At 40.3% G+C, this 21,085-nt stretch overlaps 1 protein-coding gene and 1 non-coding gene across 4 annotated transcripts; both read right to left on the bottom strand.

The window, feature by feature from the left end:
• Nucleotides 1–2,309: 2,309 nt before the first annotated feature.
• Nucleotides 2,310–15,072, bottom strand: cmasa (cytidine monophosphate N-acetylneuraminic acid synthetase a). 3 transcript variants are annotated; one of them, XM_088645737.1, is made up of 10 exons: nucleotides 14,667–15,072; nucleotides 14,341–14,384; nucleotides 13,325–13,695; nucleotides 12,849–12,991; nucleotides 12,292–12,447; nucleotides 11,625–11,758; nucleotides 11,085–11,179; nucleotides 9,919–10,090; nucleotides 7,470–7,623; nucleotides 2,310–6,165 (listed from the first exon to the last, which is right to left on the bottom strand). In XM_088645737.1, the coding sequence occupies exons 3-10, from the start codon at nucleotides 13,645–13,647 to the stop codon at nucleotides 5,951–5,953; spliced, it is 1,392 nt and encodes a 463-aa protein (XP_088501863.1). In that variant the 5' UTR covers nucleotides 13,648–13,695; nucleotides 14,341–14,384; nucleotides 14,667–15,072; the 3' UTR covers nucleotides 2,310–5,950. The 3 variants fall into 3 exon arrangements, with proteins under 3 accessions (XP_088501863.1, XP_088501864.1, XP_088501865.1); XM_088645738.1 differs by lacking the exon at nucleotides 14,341–14,384; XM_088645739.1 differs by lacking the exons at nucleotides 14,341–14,384; nucleotides 14,667–15,072 and adding an exon at nucleotides 13,928–14,005.
• LOC148655292 (U4 spliceosomal RNA) lies at nucleotides 14,921–15,061 on the bottom strand. Its single transcript, XR_015941515.1, has one exon. It is a non-coding gene; the product is annotated as a U4 spliceosomal RNA (small nuclear RNA).
• Nucleotides 15,073–21,085: the final 6,013 nt, after the last annotated feature.

The following is a 21,085-nucleotide window of genomic DNA, read 5'->3' as shown; positions in this document are numbered from 1 at the left end:
ATGAGTTCTTATTTTTTCAGGGATAACACAACTGTCCCCAGTCTTGCTGAAGAAGACATCAATCCTACATCAGAAGACAGAACTCTGGGTATTATAAAGCTGGGCATTGCTGTGGTATCAGATACAGTATGACTTTAAAAGCCCATGAGCAACACACTGAAAAAGCAAGTTATCACTTGAGAGATCTTGCATGATATCTCTGACATTCAAAGATCGAAAGATGAATTCATGCAGAGGACATCCTGGGCAAACTATCACACAATACGAAGGATCTTATGAGAAACATACATCCAGAGTAAACTGAATTACTACACTAACCAAGCTGGATCTCCAGTTTCAACTTAGCTTTAGGATCTAAAGATAAAAAAGTACAATATGCATTACAACACTGAACTTAAAGATGTTTTATAAAAGGAGTAGCTAAGGAAATAGTGATAAGTTGAAAATAACACAAGAAAGAATGTTGGTAATTTGACCGTTTTGTTGAATTACCAAACACCAGTAGATTCAAATGACCACTGCCAATCATTATTTGGACAAAGACATGAAATACAAACGGCATAGATACCCATTTTAAATTATGGGTTTTATCTGTTTATTACAGAACCTTTCTTAAACACCAATAAAAAAAAACTACAATAAACTGGACTATATATGTAGCAGAACTATGCTAGAAATCAAATGTAGGCTTTAAGACAACACCTTACTTATCACTGCAGTAGAAACTGCAACATAAACTGTCACATTTTCACCGCCTTTATAAATGCGTCCTTTACAACAGCAGAAACCTCAAATGTAAAGCCATAGCTGCTTTGAAAATATTACTTTAACCTCCTTTAAAGAAAATAAAACAGCACAATAGTCTACATTTCTACAATTATGTTTCTGTTTGGTATTGGCATGTTTTCAAATAACACAACCCATTATGATTTTCACCTCATCGTATCAAAGACCTCGCCTTTTCAGGTTGATACCCAGAGGTAAACAAGACACTGTTTGATGGGGTTTGTTGGACTAATTCCTAGTTATGCAAAATGCAACAAATGATAGCTCCTATGCAGTCATGTGTACATGTAAAATTTCTATTTGGAGGAAGAAGCATCACCATAGTAGTAACGCTTCAAATAAGTGACTCAGCTAAAAGGCCTAAATCCCTCTCAATTGGTGTATCACCATTTAAATATTTTTTTAATTAAATCAACCAAATCGGATTTAATATTGCCCTCTAGAAACAATATGTGTGCGTGTGTGTTTTTGGCTAATGCTAAACCTATTTTGTGGAATCTGAGCTCCACTTAGTTTGCGATACAATACAGTTACGGGCGAACACCGCCCTCTAGTGGCTCAATGAGCTTGTCATTCTTCCCATATCGCCGTCAACGGGTTCAGAAAAATTAAAACGCTGGAAAGCTGCGACCTCTGTTGGCAATCTTAAATAGCATTATTGGAAATTAAATGGTTTGATGTTTTATTTTTTCTAAAAAACTTTCACGTTTCAAATTTGAATGAACTTACATTTAGAATACTAAAATATTACAATGTTTACAGAGATTTGTGCATTTCTTTTGAACTTGAACTTGAACTTTATTGCCATATGTAACCGGTACTGGTACAATGGAATTCTTACTTACAGAAAGTCTCTCGATTGTAAAACAAGTGTAAAAAAATAAAACAAAGTGCAAACAGTGCATCAAGACAATGTACAAACAAACAATAGACAATGTGCAAGTAAACATGTAGACAGTTTGAATGTAAACAATACAGATGTGTAAACAATAACTGGAGATGTGCAATAGATAAGAAATCATAGAGAGGTAGATGGTGATGGTGTAGGTGTGGTCCGAGGGGGATGGCTAAATGTGTTCGCCAGTCTCACTGCTTGTGGATAGAAGCTATTGAAGAATCTGGTGGTAAGTGTCCGTATGCTCTTATATCTCTTGCCTGAGGGCAGTGGGGTGAAAAGTGGACTTTTCTTTTGTCTTTTGTCTTTTGGACACTATCTTTTGTCTGATAGTGAAGCTTAAATACCCAGTTACTGTACAACATCCATCCGTTTTCTAACCACTTTATCCAGTACAGGATCATGGGGGAGCTGGAGCCTATCCTGGAAAACTGCAGGTGCTCAGCGGGATACATCCTGGACAGGAGAACAGTCCATTGCAGGGCACACACACACACTTGCACCACCTTTAATTTTTCCACCTGGAGGAAACCCTCTCGAACAGGGGAAGAACATCATTGAATATAAACCACACTGCAATGCATTCACTGCAATGTTGGTAAAAAAAACTGGTTTAACAGCCATTAAGCAAAGTTAAACATCCTTTATTGACAGTATTAGCCTTCTCTCACACAATGCTTCAGGTCCAACAGGTTTCACAAACCCGTCTTGACTGTCATTCAAAGAGGAGGAACACTGTTCATTGTGTTAGTAAATATTTAACTAAGCAGTTAGTAGCAAAGGGTATAATATAATGTGGGTGCTAAGGAGGAGCAGGCAAATACCTACAATGGTTTGCTTTCATCAGCAAGACCAGCTGAACATGCATTATTGTAGTGGAGCTAGTTTGGGCACAGTGATGTCATCGCCCTCCCTGCATGTAGCAGGGACCTCAGCCGCCTGGGTTGAGGGAGGTCGCCTTTAGCTCATGCAGCTGGTTCCGTGATGCATTACGCCAGAGACCCGGGTTTGTGCCCTGGTGTTGTGGGATGAACCATCGGGGTGGAGCGGCGAGGGCTCCAACCTGCGCAGAACCACGATGGTCACACTATCAAAGATGTTTGGTCATGCAGAACAGAAACACCTGACAACACAGAAAGAAGCAAGTGTAGCACACTGAGATTCGCTGTAATGTGCTATATAAATTCAATGCATTATTATTGTAACGCTACGGGGTTCACATGGGCGCCATCGCCGCATCAGGTCGGCCCCCCACCGTCGGGGACTCAAACCCAGGACTCAACAGGGACTCAGCTTGGTGAGCTAAAGAGAGATCTCTCCACAGCCCAGTGGCTGTGGTCCTGCTATTACAGGGAAGGGCGGTGACATCACCGCTCTGGTAAGCCGGCTCTTACACAGTGCCTGTCGGGCGTATGCATTACACTCTCCCCCGCTTAACTCACCATTTATTATTAGGTGTGGATCACATTTACAGCTGTAATAAAGATGCAACATACTGTACATTAGATGACTATTTCTCCACTTTCACCTGCCAAGACCTGTTTGTTCAAAAAACTAAAACCATCTAATTGGGTTCCCATTAAATTCAAAATTCTTTGTGAGTTTCTGTGCCATTTTATGAATGGTTTAAGAGGAAAAATCAACAAAAGTCCACCACCTGGCTTTACCTTGTGAAAGATGAAAATCCTTGCTTAATAAAGTGAGCACTTCATCACCTCCACCCCTCCCTAACCTGTGTGCAAACTACAGGGGATCAATAAGGTCCTTTATAATGCATCTCTTCATTACTCTCCCCAGAGTTCTTATACAGAGGCAGAGCCACTGGCCGGTATTTGTTAAGCTCATCTGGCAAGGTATTTTGGGGGATTGGGAAAAATTTCTTCCACAGAGAGGGAATGAATCACATTTCTAAAAGACGTCTGAAAAACTAGATAAAATACCCTAGATTTGATCCGCTGAATCTGAAGAACGCTGCCACACACATTATCTCAGCCTGTATTCTTTCTTTCATTGATCCTCCTAAACCGTACACCTTCGCTATGTCAGTTTTAACAAACTCCTTAGGATCAGAAAAGTGAGCACTGTTACAGGTATGTAAAACAATATCCAGGTACTTTGCCAGTAGTTGGCCGTCCATGTTGTCTAACACAGGTAAACGACTGTGGATTTAATGCTTTTCCAAGCAACTCTGATATCACTGTTTTTCCCTGTAAAAAATTGTGAACTTTGCGAATGTACTGCAAGTCTCCATGTTGTCTCAAACTGGCATTCGAGTTCCCAGGAACTGGCTTACCTTCCCCATTCTCCCCCTTTTACCTTTTTCTGGACTGCCCTCCTCAGCTCTGGGAATTGTAACCGCTTTCCTCTCCTTTAAAATGCCTCAGGTTTCTTGAGTCAAGAGAGAGGAATCTCTTGTTTATTTTCAAAACAGGGTGGAGTGGTGGCTCTGTGGCTAAGGCTCTGTGCCTGTGGCTGGAAGGTTGCTGGTTCAAATCCTGCAGCTGGCAGAGGAATCCTACCCTGAGCAAGGCCCTTCGCCCCAACTGCTCTAGGGGACCCTGCACTCTGACCCCAGGCTCTCTCTGTATCTGTGTGTCTCATGGAGAGCAAGCTGTGGTAAGCAAAAGGATGAATCCCTAATGCAAGAAGTTGTATAGGGCTAATAAAGTGATGTTAAGGTTTATCATCAACTGCAGTTGTTGTTGATGCTGCCACTTTTGTTTAAATGTAGACCACTTACAGATCTACAGCTCCCGATTTGTCTTTAGTAGATTTTGTTCTAGCGATAAAAACAAATTGCTGGTGCAACACAAAACCCCCAAGTTTATTCATTTAATCTGTTTCGAGGTTTCTGATGACCACACTCTTTTGTGGCCCAAAATGGACTGTATAGTGTAGCTTAGGGCACCAACCTGGTTATCTAAAACAAAAGAAAAACATGGCTGCTTTTCACATTCTTTCATATCTCACTAGTACAATAGGTGTATACATTTTCATGTACTAGTTTGAATACCAATGACTGAAAGAACTGAATTTGCAGCAGTCCTATTTTTCAAAGAAAGACTACAATCAAGCCCCCCCCCGTCTGATCTAGAACTTTTAATAAAATATATCATTCTCTGTAATCTCAAAACCTCAAACAAACGTATTCATAATTTAATCTGAAATAACTGGTGATCAATGCAATCATAATCAAACCATTTAACATGTACTGTACAGCATTGTGAAACTGAACAAGATAAAAAAGCACAAAATATCAGCATCTTATTTCATGTGTACACGTTTTTTAGATTCATAGTTCATTTCAGATTTCTTTTTATAAAGGAGATACAAAATAGAACACAACATGAGAAAACAATCAAAATACATTAAAATACATCCGTTTTTTTAAAGCTAAAACACCTCAGAATTAAAAACAGAAAACAGTAGTGTTAATATAAAATGCTATTTTGCCAAAGCACCCACGCTTAGCTGCTAATCCTTTCTTTGAACAAATCTTAATTTTTTAATTTAATCCTTTAATTAAACAGATAAATCAACTGAGGAAAAATTCTCATTCACCATGACAACCTGGGAAGCAGCCATTTATACAGCAGGGCATTCGCTGGAGAGGTCTGAGTGATGGACCTGCACCATGATCATGGGTACAAGAGCAGCTTCCTACATGGGATTTGAACCCACAACCCCTCAGCTGTATCCCCTTGAGATGCAAATTTGTACTGCTTAAAAGCAACATCCTTCAACACTATACAGCAGTTTTGTTATAACTTTTGTTACCATTTTAACAGGTTAAAAAACAGATGCTATTTCAAATATTGTAAAAATTTGCAAACAACTGTATACTATCAAAGCAATTCGATAGTATAATTTTGTAAATGGTATGTTTTACAGTCACGCAATATTATTGGAAAAGGTAATGGGATACATTCGGAGGATACACTTAAAAACTGCATTTTTACTTGATAGTGCAACAGAAAAATTTAAAAATTCCCCTCGAATAAATTCCACTAAAGGGATCCCAGGACCTAATGAAGGAGAAATATCACAATTGGATCAGGTGATGTGTTAAACTTTGGGCCAAGCGGTCTCCCAAGGCTCGTAACTGTTCTTATGTTTTTAAACAATGATGACATGAGAGAACATGCCAGATTGCTGAGGGGAAACCCTAAAAAAAAAAAAAAAAAAAAAAAACAGAACTTTGATTTGGAGCATTTTGGTTGGTTCGAACAGTTGGCTCCTGGACAGGGAGCAGCGTCCTTGCCGAGCGAGTTAAAAGGTGCTGCGGTCAATCCTGTCCTGGTTGGACTTGGACCGGGCCTTCTCCTTCAAGAGCAGGATGTGCTCGGCCAGCTCCCGCACCGCCCCCTCGCCCGCCGGGTTCCGACATGTGTACTTCGCCGACTTGAGAGCGACCCCGAGGGCGTCCGGGGGCACCCCACTTATTCCCGCCAGATTCAGACACTTCACATCCGGCTCATCGTAACCTGGGAGACGGCGGAGTGGTGGGACCAATGGCAGTTAATACAGCACAGGCTACGTGTAACAGTAACGGACTCCTTAAAGGGGAACTGCAGTCCCCGTTTCTCAGGTTCATTAATTCTTGGCAACAAAATAAATTCATTGACGTTATAGAGCGATTTTACACATTTTGAATTAAGCACAAAATCGTCAACTTTGTGAAAGTACTGTGAGTCACCATGTTGTCTCAGACTCGGATTCGAGTTGCCACGAATTGAAGCAGCCCTTCCTAATGTCATGTAATTCCTAATGTAGTGCCAAGTACGAGTGACTAATTACGGGGTCGCAGCAGACATTTCACAGCAGACATGCTCCAACGTGATCCGCACGCAGCGTTAACAAGTATTTGTCGGCAAAACTGTCTGAAAATTGAGAGCGATATTTCTATTGGATTTAAAGAGATGTAAAGGAACAAGTCAAGGTTTCTTTCATGCAAAACAGAGAAGAAAAGAAACACAACATTTCAGCTGTGGATCCTTCTTCAGGTGTCAAAGAGTTAAAGAGATGTATTCATAAGCCTACTTTTTTACAGTATAATAAGGCCACAGCATGTCACCAGATGTTTGTTGCCTCTGTTTTGTTCTGAATCACAAAACATGGCACTGCACATAGATGGAAATTGTCCATTTTGTGATGTAAATTGGAGGTTTTACATGTTACTGTATACGTTTTACAAATTACGTATTGTATTTTGAAATGCACTCATCAATGCTGATTCTAACCCCTAATATAAAACTATCATTGCAGTTCCCCTTTAAGCTAAAGTGTCACAATCATCACATATGTTACTAGCAATTACAATTTGAATAACATATACTATGTTCTAGGGTGAAAAAAACGTATTACCACATAGTATTATTATCACTGTTCAGTCTCTAATTGGCTACAGAAATCTTGTTGCTTGTTTTCAATATCATCACAGCTGTGCAATGATTTGAAAATGCACCGAAAACCTTCACAACACCTATCGTAAAAGAAGTGTTTTGAAGCTGTTTTTTCTTGCAATGTCTTAACTCGGCTTCTACAGGGGTTCATACAACATATGATTGCTAAGGCAACATGTAGCACTTGGAGCAGAAAGACTCCTCTTCATTTCACAATATCGGAAAATAAAAATTAGACACCGACAGAAATGCAAGAACAGAGGATTCATGGCCAAGGAAAAGATTCGCATCCCAGTGGAGCGAGGATCCAAGGCGTTCCAGTTGTCTTTTTGCGGTGGACCCATCACGAGCCACTCTGAATGAAAGTCGCAGAAGCAGGGACTCACCAAGATAAGCTACCTCATTCCATGTCAGGTTCCTTTCCTTCATGAGGGATTCCACTAGCTTCAGCTTGTCCGGTTCATTCTGTTGAAGCAGGCAGCCCATCTTCCTGGCCATCAGTTTCTGAATGGGACAGTCACTGCAGGAGGTAAGCACCACCTGCAGCACAGTGGAAAGATGACAATATTTTATTATTGCCAAATGCTGTACTACCCTAGAGACACCACTAACCAAAATTTTATTACTGAATAAGTCATTTTTGCACTCTTTCTAAATATGGTTTAGAAATATAGTCTCACTGTATTATGACATTTAAGTTGTGCGTTAGGTGTCATTAGTTCTTTTTAAACAGATGGTGGGCAACCTTTGCAGCCAATAGTACTTAATTGTCCGTCTGTAGACGTTGTGGAGAGTTTAAAAAATCTGGGAACACATTGATCACAGGCTGAGTTACACTAAGAAAACAGACAATATTTTTTAAGAAAGCAAATCAAAGGCTGTCTTTAATTCAAAGACTAAAGAACTTGAATGTCATTCGAAATGTCCCAGAGTTGGCATATCAAAGCCTTTTTGAGAGCATACTGGCATTTCATATAACAATTTGGTATGGAAACCTCGGGTTGAAATGTAAAACCAAACTGTCCAAGACTGAGAAAACAGCAGGAAAAATCATTGGGAAACAGCAGTCCCAGCAATTAGCAATTTATATAATGATACAGTTCTCAGAATAGTGAGAACCTCAGAACCTCACAGCTGATTCCACGCTATTCTCAACCCATAGCGCTCCCATCAGGGAGACAGTATAGGGTATCAGATTCACATAAAAACATAAAAAGTCCTTTGTCCTCTCTACAAAAAAACTGCTCAATGAATGTATGTAAATGTAGACCCTCCCACTACCTATTTATTCATCCATTTATTTATATATTACATACTGTTGTTCTGATTTCATGTATATTTATGTGATTTTATGTGACTTTCATGTTCTGCCATACGTGTTTTGTACTTTTATGCGAGAAGCCAAAGACAAGTTTCCACAGTAGTGGACAATAAAGTATTTATCTATTATCAATTTGTGTGTAAAACAATGAATACCTGATTAATGTTGTTTGTTCTGGAACAGCTAGAAAATCTGAATTAACTAATATCTGCATGAACTATGAAAGAAAAGGGACACTGTGTTTTCCCGAGGCACCTCAAACTTGTTTTCAGCAAGATATTTTTGCCAAATTCTGTGCCTCTCTAGCGATGTCACTAACTTTAATTATTTTATAAGACATTTTTACAGCCTTACTCAACATGGTTTAGAATAACTGTTCAAGGAGGCAGAGTAAAAGAGCAGAGGTAGTTAAGGTAGTTAAGTCAGAATGTTTCAGAAATAAATTACATCTCCTTAACAAGCCATGGATAAAGAGAGAGTAACTAGGGCATTCAGGGAGGATTCAGACAATAGATTAGTCTAGTCTAGAGTCCCACTCTCATTGCCACAGCTATAAAAAATACTGGTAGAAAACTGCAGACTCTGGAAGGCCAGACAACAAATTAGTTACTTATTAACTTATTAACAGGATGTTACACTACTATGAAATCCAGGCAGTAAAAGATTGTAGACTTTCTCTGATCTGCTCTAAGCAATAACAACCTATGTCTTTTTTTTAAACCTGACTTTTAAATTGCTTTTATAGACTATCATAAACATGTTGCACAGTTAAGAAGATAAAAAAAGAATAAGCTACGGCTGCAGTGGCAATAGATTTCTAAGCTTTGCCTTCTTATTTTGATTGTATTATTAACTACAACTAGTCTGTTATTAAGAATTATGAAATAATAATAATAATTGCTTATTCTGGACACTCCACTTAAAGCACTTTACAGGTAATGGGGACTCCCCTCCACCACCACCAGTGTGCAGCCCCACCTGGATGATGTGACGGCAGCCATAGTGCACCAGAACACTCCCCACACATCAGCTATTAGTGTGGAGGACAATGGATGGATGGACAATGTGGATTATTAGGAGGCAATGATTGGCAAAGGCCAGGGAAACTTGGTTAGGATGCCAGGGTAACACCCCTACTCTTTTCAAGAAACACATTACTGGGATTTGTAATGACCTAATTTGTCAGGACCTCTGTTTTATGTCTCATCTGAAAGGTGAGACATAAAGCTTTTACAGTACAGTGTCCCCATCATTATAGAGGGGTATTAGGACCCACATAGACCACAAGGTGAGTGCCCCCTGCTGGCCCCACTGACACCTCTTCCAGCAGCAACGTTAGTTTTTCCCGGGAGGTCTCCCATCCAGGTACTGACCAGGCTCACACCTGCTTAGCTTCAGTAGGCTACCAGCAGTGAGTTGCAGGGTGATATGGCTGCTGGCTATATCAGATACTAAGAACAACCCTAACAGGTGTACTGGTAGAATACAAAGAATGCAATAATGAATGTACATACCTCCACTCCCTGGTCCTGGAGCATTTTGATTCCCACACTGTCTTTGATATTAAAAGAAATCAGCTCTTCTCCATTGGCTGACAGGTACACCTGTCCGTTAGTCAGGCAGCCTTCAATATTACACACAAACAGCTTCACATGCTCTAACTTGTCCTTTCCAAAGTAGCCATACCTACAGGAAAGAGGAACAGAAGTCTGAATTATTGCTTATTCAAGGATGAAAGTAAAAGTATTTTGCGTAGATTGTGGTTCCGTTATATTGGGCGCAGAAAGTGGTCGAAATGTACTTTGCAAAAGCTCCATTCAAGTCTGAATTTGCTTAGCTACAAATTTCTGTCATATACTGTAAGTCATGCTTGAGATTGTGTGTACAAATACATTTAATATTTGTATTCCTTATGTTACAGTGGTCATAAAGATCCATTAAGGGTTTTATACAGTGTTTCAGATTAGGTTTAGCATTCTGAGTTTTCTGGGTCTGTCACCTCTAAAATGTATTTTTATCAACAGTATAACATTACACAATGTTTGTTATCTAACATTTTTTGTTTTATTGTTAATGTTGATAAATATTTGACATTTTTTCCACCAGAGAATAAAGAACTCACGTGCCCCAAAACTATCCACCGCTCGGGTATATCTGCAACATTGGGGTTTTAATTTTTTTAATTTCTCGCTCACTATTTTCACTACTGCTTATCTGCCACTCTATCTTTGTTGGTACTTTTCCATCCCTTTTTATTTTTTGTACCTGACACAGCCACCCCAAAGGAAGAAAATCGTATGCTTCCTGCTTTTTACAACAGAAAATGAAAAGTAACGAATGAAGTCCAGCATCTCGGAGATAAGGGAATCTAGCTTCTGGTATACCTAGCCAACTAGTCATGTTCACAGGTGATACCTAACTGCAAACACTTTAGAAGCTGCAAAGGGCATTTAAAAGGGTGTAAATCAAATTTATGGTGGGACAAATACAAAGCAAGGGACATGAAATGTCTTGACTTCATGGCATAGCTGAGTGAGCTCCTAGGATCAATTAATGACAAAAATGAACAAGTTGGACGGACTGAATGTGCTCCTCTTGTTTACAGATCTTCGTACGGTGACATTCATACTCATTCCAGCTATAATTCTTTTATTTATTTTAATAATTTATTGTTCTTAACCTGAGGACTCTTTGCTCTGCAACCGGCCAGTCAATATCCACATCAATATCCACGCTGTACTCTGGTAGCATTTCATAGTAGGACATCTTACCACCCTGAAATAAAACGGAATTTGCAAATGACTTTAGTTAACATACCGTATTCAAATCAATTTCTATTTTTAAGATCCAACACTCTCTAAAGATTGAAGATATTTATTTCCTGAACGTTGGGAAATTCATTCATTCTTTTCCCGTTTCATTAGCCTCAAACCACAATGCATCTACAAGCGAGGGGAGCTTTGGATCACCAGGTGTCCTCCGATGAAAAAGACATCCATCCTTTATGATGGGAGAGAAATGACTTTGGGTTACTGCAATTCACCTTAGAAATACCACCCATACAGCCTCATCTACAAAATCACATCAAACATGGTTAGCATGTACACTTAGACAGACCAATGAGGACCTGGGGAAATTCAATAGCTTAATTGCATGGCAATGAGAAATGAATAGATGCACTGATCATGGTTTGCCTCTGTTTTTAAAAGCATGTCAGTACCTGCAGGTACCCCTGTTCAACCAGCTCCCTGGTAGCGAAGTAGAAGGAGCCGTTCTCACACAGCTCTCCATCCCAGTCCTGCCGGCGCGGCCTCTTGGCTGGGTTCAAGTTCAGAGGCTTTGTGCACCTGTCTTCTGAAAAGTTCAAAGTGGGAATTTCACTCAGCTCCCAACACACACACACACACACCTCAAGGACTGGTAGAAAAGCTTTCACCCACATGTTGTCTCTCCTCCTCCCCAACCCCCAGAGCTATTGCCAATTATTGGCAGCAGCTGACTTCTTCTGCTCTCGCTGACTTGAGTCACTGTAACGTCACTGAAATGAGACACTAGCAGGGTGGCATCCTCCGGGGCAGGGCAAGTTCTGCCTTTCCACACTCTGAAAATACTTGAGATGGCAATCTGCCAGAAGGCGCTACTGAGCGCCAACGCTTCAGAGCAGACTCGATTGAGCCTCGATTCAAGCATCACCATCCATGTGCGTCGATGTTGTTGTGCAGTTAAAACTGCTGGGGCTGCATGAGGAGCACCTGACGACTCTAGCACTCTGCATCTGAAGCCAAATCACCATTTGTCACTGCTTATACAGCTGACGCGCCTCATATGACCACCCGCGTCTGAATTGTGCTCCAGTGCAGAAATTCCTAGTGCCCGGCCGAGAGTACCTCCTTTCCTGACCTCCTGCCAGCGGAAGTGGTGGCGCCTCACCACAGAGAAGACGGACTCGTAGCCCTCCTCCGTGATCATCTCCACGGCCTTCTTCAGGTGGAAGGGGTGTAGACATGGGGAGGTGGCCTGGATGTTGCCAACAATATCTACCTCTGCAACAAACAGGCAAGTCACACAAGCTTTTATATATCTCCCTGGGTCACGCCACTGCATCTCAGCCCAGTTCCTAACACTTATACCTCATGCTTTTTTTCTAAAATAATTTTAACATCCTAAAAAAAAAAAGGTTGACTACTACATTAGGATTATTTGGAGAAATTCTCTACAAGCAATGCTTTTCTTTCTAACAACTAGCATTCCCCCTGAAGGGTATTCCAGTCTTATTTTTTACTAACAAGACTGAAGAGAGAGCTTCGACGAGGTTACAGCCTGCATTTTGGATCTTTAAATCTAAAAGGATGAGAATGTCAACGAGCTGCGAATTTACTAGGGAAGAAACGGAACTGAAAGTTAAAAGGAGGCCGATGGGGTTGGGGAGCTGGGACCGCCGTACCTGGGTTGAGTCTCAAGAACTCCTGGATGGTCTCTAAGGAGCTCGAGGAGTCTTTGGACACCTCGGGGCTCCTGCGGTGAACTTGCGCCCCAAAGGTCTTGGCAACCTTCTCGATCTCGTCATGGTCCGTAGAAACCCACACGCTGGTTAACAGAACATATAAAAACGATAATGCCCAGGCATACTAGCCGAAATCACTGGCGGAACTTCAGACAGCTTATTGCATTTTAAACAGATACGGAAACATAAGTAAAAAGAAAGTCAACTGCAAGGATCTTATTGCACCCCGAACACCTTCAAGAGGCATAAGAGGCTGCAGTATTTGCAGCGGGTCTAGTGAATCCGCTGCATTTGCTCCATTTTCTTTTTTTTTTATAACGCCCGAGAGCCACAGGTTCGTGAAGATGTATTTATATTTAACCCCCTTCGCTCACATGTATGGACCGATGTCGGCTGGGTCGTAAAGGAGCCCCTACCTGTCAAACATCTCGGAGTCAATGGCCGCCCTCAGCACCCACCCGATTAACGGGACGCCGGCTAGCATCTTGATATTCTTCAATGGGATGCCCTTACTGCCCCCCCTCGCTAGGATCAGGGCCGCGAAGTGCCTCTTCCTACCGGGCTCCTCTTTCTTTTTCTTCGCCAGGGGGCTGCGCCCGTCCTCCGTTTTGGGGGCGCTGCCGGCCCCCGGTTTCTCTTTGGGATCTCCGCCGAGGCAGCTGAGCTTGTGTTTACGGGACGCGGCGGCACCGGAGCTCGCCCCGGCAGAGCCATTGAACTCCTCCGCAGGCGGATCCATGCTTTGCCGCAGCTACGTGCCGTGCGCGGAACCGCCAACCTGGAAATCCTGCAGGAAGAGGCAAAACTGTCACTATATAGTCGTTTTCGAGGGGTGGCCCCGGATCAAACAAAACAATGTCATGCAATACCGTCAGGCTGAAAAATTGGAAACGCTACTTCCTAGGCATATGTCGCCACTACCGTAATATCAGGACTATAAGCTCATTACACATTCATTTCTAGACTCGCTCCTCGAAAACACTGTACTCGCATCATAATTTATCAGACCCGATTCTCACCACGATTAAAAATTAGGTTACGCTAGGGCACCATTCAATCAATTCATTCGGCTTTAGAAATACTGCACATCGGTATGGTATCGCACACTACAATGAAGCTTCAGCAAAGGATTGCGACACTTTTCTACGTCGTACGGTAGCGACAAGAAACGTGACGTGTCGCAAAGTCCTTATTTGAATATTGTATTATTTCCCATCGCCCTTTGCTTTTGATCGGACTGCTATTTCATAAAAATAAAGCTACACGTTGCACACAAAAATACAAGACATACATAAAACCTTGTTTCATACCAACATACGTTTCTGAACTTCATGCGTGTGATTTGTAAAAACGAGTGAAAATAACACTCCCTCCGCTCGTGCAAGACATAAAATGACAAACTACGCGGTTAAGAAATTAAGTTGTGTTTTACCTCACTGCACCGTCTCTTCCTTTCTGAATGGCGACCAGGTAGGTCTGAAATAACAGGTTTTAAACACTTGTTTTGTATAACGAACGTTGTAAATATTGTTTTCAGCATAAATGTTCAAGTCACGTTAGAAAAAGGTTTGGAATTGGCGATTTGAACTACCAGCCGCGTCCGACTGACACACTGCCACTGTAAGGGGGTTTATACTATAACCCCCTTCTGTCCGGTTTTTATATATTCTCAAGCGTTTCCCCTATGGAAAAAGAACTTGATTTCTCGAACACATGGAGACTGCAGACAGCAAAGGAACAAAAGTGAAGGTTTATTACCATTTTTCTTCCCGTTTCCCTCAGGAACCTGTAGGCGGTCCCATAATCGAAAAGCCATCTGTTCTTTCAGCGAAGAAAACACCTGCAGCTACTTATCGTAATAACTCCAAATAACAAAATCAACACTACCTAACAACACCACTACTGGGACCTATGAACCACTACAAACCCGGTTATTAGAATACACTCTAGTATTCAACCTACACTTAAAACATTGATCTTTAGTTTCATCTGTTTTTTAACAATGTTATCAGTCTCCTTAGAGACTGTCAAAAATTGCCAATGCCGACTATATTTCAAGTCGTCACGGCGGGGTATTGGGAAAAGTTTTCAACTAGCAATAATCGCGCCTCGGATAAACCTCATAGGCTACGATACTGCCACTGCGCAAAGCTGACACCATGCTCCTTCCGAGAGGGTACCCACCTCTGTAACATACTCTGCTGGATATGGTAGTATGATATCGCCGGCATATTAGATTACAGTTCTGACACAGAAATACCATTAGAGTATTATTTTACTTTTGGTACTTCAGTCTATTTATATATTTACCGTGCAACCGTTTTCATTTTCAGAAAATAGTCAGCGAAGTGTATAAAATAAATTCGCTAGGCATGATGGGATGCAAAACCAGTTTATTACGTCACGCAGCGAACAGCCGCCTGGAAACGTAACCCGGAGGAAAGTGTTTTAAAAGTGGATTAAGCACAATTTTAAGCGATTACAAAAGGCTGTTTAAACGCATCTGTACGTGGTGGAAAACCGATCGGCTTCAGTCATCCCTTATGTAAAATTAGCTAACGAGGATATTTTTTATTGCATAAATACAACGGGTGATAGGTAAATTAGATAATTTGAAGTGTATTAAGACAAAAGTGAATTTTTCTCGTTGTGTTATGTCTTCTTTTTATAATCGATTATTGTGTAAAATACTGATTATCGTTCTTCGCTAAATAAAGCGAAAATGGTTACCTACTACGAATAAAATCTGAATTAAGTGATTATCCCCGTGAACTCCATCTCCCCCCTGTTTTCGATAATCGGGCATAAGTGCAATACGATATTAACGTTGAGACAATAATTGGCGTTTTAATTATAACAGAGCAGAGGATGATCAGAGCACATCATCTTTACCTTTTTTGTACAGTACCTTGTTTTATTGCGGCATTTGCGCATACTGTATACATCGAATTATTAATTGCAATAAATGAAGATTTTTATCAGAAGGCGATACAAATTCTGACTCTGTAAAACAAAATATATAAACCTTTGAAAAGAAATTTAAAATTAAGAGTTGTAGTTCGTAAAAAGAACGAATCTCCAGTCTCCGCCGCAATCAGTTCCTGGTGACAGGAGTCTCAGATACTGTATACGGGACATTTTTTAATATAATGTATATACACAGAAACCTGACCTTTATATACACACTAAACCTGCTTTTTTCCCCGACAGACGAGTGTGAAAATTGATCAGTCTAAATTAGTCTTTCCTACACTTCTGAACCCCTCCATGTTTACACTCCCCCACGCAGGATCAGTTCAGTCGAGGCCGGTCCGCCGGACACTGTCCCCTGGACTAAATCACGGACTTCTGGTGACTGTGCCTCTGTCTGTCGCTGCTGCTCCAGTGTTGTGCAAATACCTTCCTCAGACTACGAGAGACAACTTCCGTAACTCTCTTTAAATCCAAACTTAAAACTTAGCTTTGTACAAAGTTCTATGATTGCTTACAGGCATTCTGTGAATATCCGTATGCTCGTTTTTTTTTACTTTTATTGTACTTTTTTTTGTTTTTTCTTTATTCATGATGTACATTCACGATGCGTCCTTGGGATTGGAAAGGCGCTTTATTAATAAAATAATTACTATTATTCCTTACACTTACAAAGCGCTTGTCTGGGCATTCAAAGCGCTTTACACATAATGGAGACTTCCCTCCTCTACCGCCAATGTGCAGCACCCACCTGGATGATGCGACGGCAGCCAAAGTGCGCCAGTGCGCTCCAGCTCTCAGTGGGGAGGAGAGCAGAGTGATGAAGCCAGTTCAGAGATCGGAATTATTAGGACGCCATAACTGGTAAAGGCCAGGGTGAAATTTGGCTGGCACATGGGGTTAACACCTTACTCTTTTCGAGAAACACCCAGGGATTTCTAATGACCACAGAGCGTCAGGACCTCGCTATCATCCAAAGGATGACGCCTTTTTACAGTATAGTGTCGCCCTCACTATATTTGGGCATTAGGACCCGCACAGATCACAGGGTGAGAGGAGAAAGTGTTGCAGGTTTGAGTAAATCGAAAAACGATGGACTTACAGCAGGTAAAATAAAAGTAAACCGGAACGTTCTCTCCTTTGTCAGTTTTCCGAGATTTCTGGGGATACGTAACGCTGTCACTTTGCAAGGCAGGAAAATTCCTCTGAGGTATAATCCTTCCTACAGCTGCCACTAGATGGAAGTATGACCCTATAGAATTTAGCTTGGTTCTGGAAAAAAAGCCAAATTCTTGGAAATCTGTCATATATCTGTATCAATGTGTAGCAAACGCACTTCATTCCATATATCAGCCTTCGTGCCACTGTTAAGTAGTAAGTATAGCAAGTTTATACTTTCCAACTACGATATAGTCATTCACGGCATCTTACCAGCCCAGATAGAAAATCGAATTATCTTCCAACTAAATTCCAGCCAGCATCTCTCTTGTACTGTAGCAAAATTTCAATTTAGATTCCTTCTTAATCTCTTTAATTTTTGTGACTTTACTGTAATTGCACAGTGTGGTGAAAGAGTGGTATGACGTCTGGAAGAGAGCATTTAGGGTTTAAATCTCAGCTGAGACGCTGATATTGTACTCATGAACAAGGTACGCCCCTTGAATTACTCCAGTAAATACAAAAATTGACACAACTCTTCCAGCAATCACTCAGTCCAGGTGGCCTCCTAATAATTCCCTTCTGTAAATTGGCTTCAGCACTCTGTTCTCCTTCCCACTGATAGCTGATGTGTGGTGAGCGAACCAGGGCACTATGGCTGCTGTTCCATCATCCAGGTGGGGCTGCACACTGGTGGTGGTGGAGGAGAGTCCCCATTACCTGTAAAGCGCTTTGAGTGGACTGTCCAGAAAAGCGCTATGTACTGTAAGTATAAGGAATTATTATTATGAACTAGAGAATTGCCAAAGTACTGCTCGTTCACACTGTAACAAGGATGACAAAACTGAACCAAGTCATTAAAAAACAATAAGTTTGACTTCTTTTACATGTAAGGTTATAGAAACAGTTGTTAGAACTAAACTAGAGGATAATCAGTATGGAAATTAGATACTAAGAAATAGTCAGCATTTACTGTAGTTTGAAAAAGTGGGTTTTGCCTAGCCTGTACTAAATGAATATTTCACTCAGATGTTTCCAAAGGAAAAAAAGACATGGCTCAGAGTGAGCCAACACCGAGGACTGTGTTGGATGATGTTAACATATAGGAGACAGAAGTGTTATGTGTTACAGGAGCACATAAAATGAACAAAATCTCCAAGGTACAATGGTATCTTACCAGACCATATGTCAATCCTTAAGTATATCAGATAAGTGGGTTAATATGTTAACGCTACAGTATGTTAAGAGGTGTTACCCAGACGTTATTGACGCAGCTCTCCCAGCACTCTCTCAAGTCAGGAAGGAGTAACACCTACTGATAGAAGGACTGCTAATATAGCACTCACCCATTACGATTACACGGAAGATCATTGAAACAATTAGTAGAAATAAATTAGAAGATCACCTATATGGAAATCAGATACTAGAGAATAGTCAGCATAGATTTAGAAAAGATACAGTAGGTCTTGCCTCAACACATTTTGTAGAGTTCTTTTGCACGAGCAACAACAGTAATGAATACACAGATCATAATAAGATAAGGTCACTTTATTGCCATTTACAATTTCTTGCATTAGGAATTTGTCTTTTCACATACCCCAGCTTGCTCTCCATGAGACACACAGACAGAGAGAAGCTTGGGGTCAGAGCACAGGGTCAGCCATTTACACAATACCCCTGGACCAGTGGGGGTTAAGGGCCTTGCTCAAGGGCCTAACAGAGTAGGATTCCTCCACCAGCTGCAGGATTTGAACCAGCAACCTTCAACCACAGGTGCAGATCCTTAGCCACAGAGCCACTGCTCTGCTCCACCCACCATCTGATATGGTGTATTTAAATTTTCAGAAGGTTTTTAAAAATGTAGTTAGCAAGCAGGGAAATGTAGTTTGGATTGTGAATTGGTTAATAACAAGAGAGTGAATTTTAAGATTGGGGTACCAAAATGGATCTACTGTATACTAGGACCACTGCTCTTCCTTATTTATATCAATGATCTAGATGCTGATACAGTATATTAAGCAAACTAGTCTAATTTGCAGGTCATACCAAATCCGTAGGACTGTCAAACAATGTAGAACCAGCAAATGAAATTCAAAAAGATGTTTATACAATTGAAGACTGGACAAACACCTACTGTAGCAGATGATGTTTAATGCAGACAAGAGCAGGGTTTTGCATGCAGGCAGGTAATGCATGGATCCAATTAAAAAGGCAAACTAAATGTTAGGATACATACTGTAGTTAAATGTAAATTAAGGGATGTTTTATCCAAATTGTATAACACAATAGTAAGTCCTAATAGAATATTGGTCACCATAGTATAGAAATACATTACTGCTCTGGAATCCAGAGAGGAGCAGCTAGATGCAGGCTGATGGACCTGAAACTCTTTTGACTTAAACAAAGATTGCAAAAGTATTTGATACAAGAATTAAAAAATTCTCAAGGGCACTGACAAAATCATCCATATAAAATACAAAGCAAGATATAAGTGAAATCTGGTAGGAAGTGCATTTAAAACTGTTAACTGATCATTGTGTATTCTCGTTGTGCATGTGTTGTGTATTTTTTATTGCTGTTGTCATTCTGTAAAGCACTTTGAGAAGCCATCTTTAAAGGTGCTATATAAAATTAAGTTTATTATTATTATGGGAGGCATTTTATTTGTTTTATTTGTCGCTACTAACAAACAGGCTGGGTAGGTGGAATGGCCTGCTGATTTTTGTAACTGTTCTTATGTTCTTGAATGGAAATGAACATGGAACACAGAAAAGAACAGTAGTTTCTAAATATTTAGCCATTTCTACTACAGTCCTCATTTCATTGAATATTTTATTGTTTTTGTAAGGTATTGATCCTTGTGTCAAACCATTTCTCAATGTGGCTTCATAATAAATTGAAAAAAATGAATCTCAGCTCCCAGGAGATAGAAAATGCATGGGTCTATTTGGCATCATCCATATCATATTAAATTGACTAAAGACTTCACAGCTGTGTCAGTTTTACTATCGTCTGCGTAATTCACACAGCAGTACAGAGCATCTTCTATGAGAACCAGCTGCAGCTACTGCACAAAGTTCTTCTACAGGTCATGGGAAATGTTCATTATGTTTTCATTATGTAATACTGCAAATATAGTGCATGCGAAAGCACTTTGAGCCAGCTGGAAATCACACAAGTGTTAAGCAAGATTTTTTTTTCACCAGCAGTCTTCAGCAGCTCTGTTGTAAAGTCTTAATTGGATGAATCAAAGCTGGACTTACCACGTTATTGAAGTTTCATTTTGTTTTTATGCAGGAAACATACAGCATTTTGCATAAATAAAACAACGTTGCTTTTGCGGAACTAATCCCAACTCATGGGAACTAATGCAATACACTGATAGGACCAATTTCAAAGCTTTTGTTCCTTCAGACAAGTGCCAAATTTAACTTAATCAAACTACAACTACAAATGAACCTCACCATTTGTTTTCAACGTTGCTAAAAAAACCTTAATGATCCGTGTTTGTTAGTTTATAGATTTTAACCTTTGAAGTTTTACTGATTGAACCAAAAATGCCAGTTTTAATCTAGTGAAAACAAATGCCTCAGAAAATCATGGAAAAGGAAATGCTCCAATAACTAATGCTTTTGAATAATATATCATTTATGTTTACATACTTTTGTTAAATAAATTTCTTTTCATATTATTTATTTGATTTTGGGGAGGTCTGTGAGTTAGGAAATTGCTATTGATAGCACAATTTAAGTACTGTGAAAATTTACTGCATAAACAATGTATTATTTTATAGATATATCCTTTTATATAAAATGCTGCAGTGAATTGTGCACAAAATAATCAGGTATGAATTTATTGCTCAATAAATGTAAGTAAATTGCCCTACAAGAAAGCCCTACATAGTCTTCAAGGAGACCTATGGCTGTATGGGAAGAGAACACAGTGTATTAGCTCTGAATAATGTTTAACTAGAACTATTTTCTTTTATAAACTTCAACAATATTCAGAACTACTGTGTTGTGCTTCTTGTGCAATCCAGTAACTGTTAT

This window comes from Lepisosteus platostomus, chromosome 9, assembly GCF_059453375.1.
Source record: "Lepisosteus platostomus isolate fLepPlt1 chromosome 9, fLepPlt1.hap1, whole genome shotgun sequence".
Taxonomy (NCBI): Eukaryota; Metazoa; Chordata; class Actinopteri; order Semionotiformes; family Lepisosteidae; genus Lepisosteus; species Lepisosteus platostomus.
Note: the sequence above shows the minus strand (reverse complement) of the source record. Positions and strands in the feature narration are given on the sequence as shown.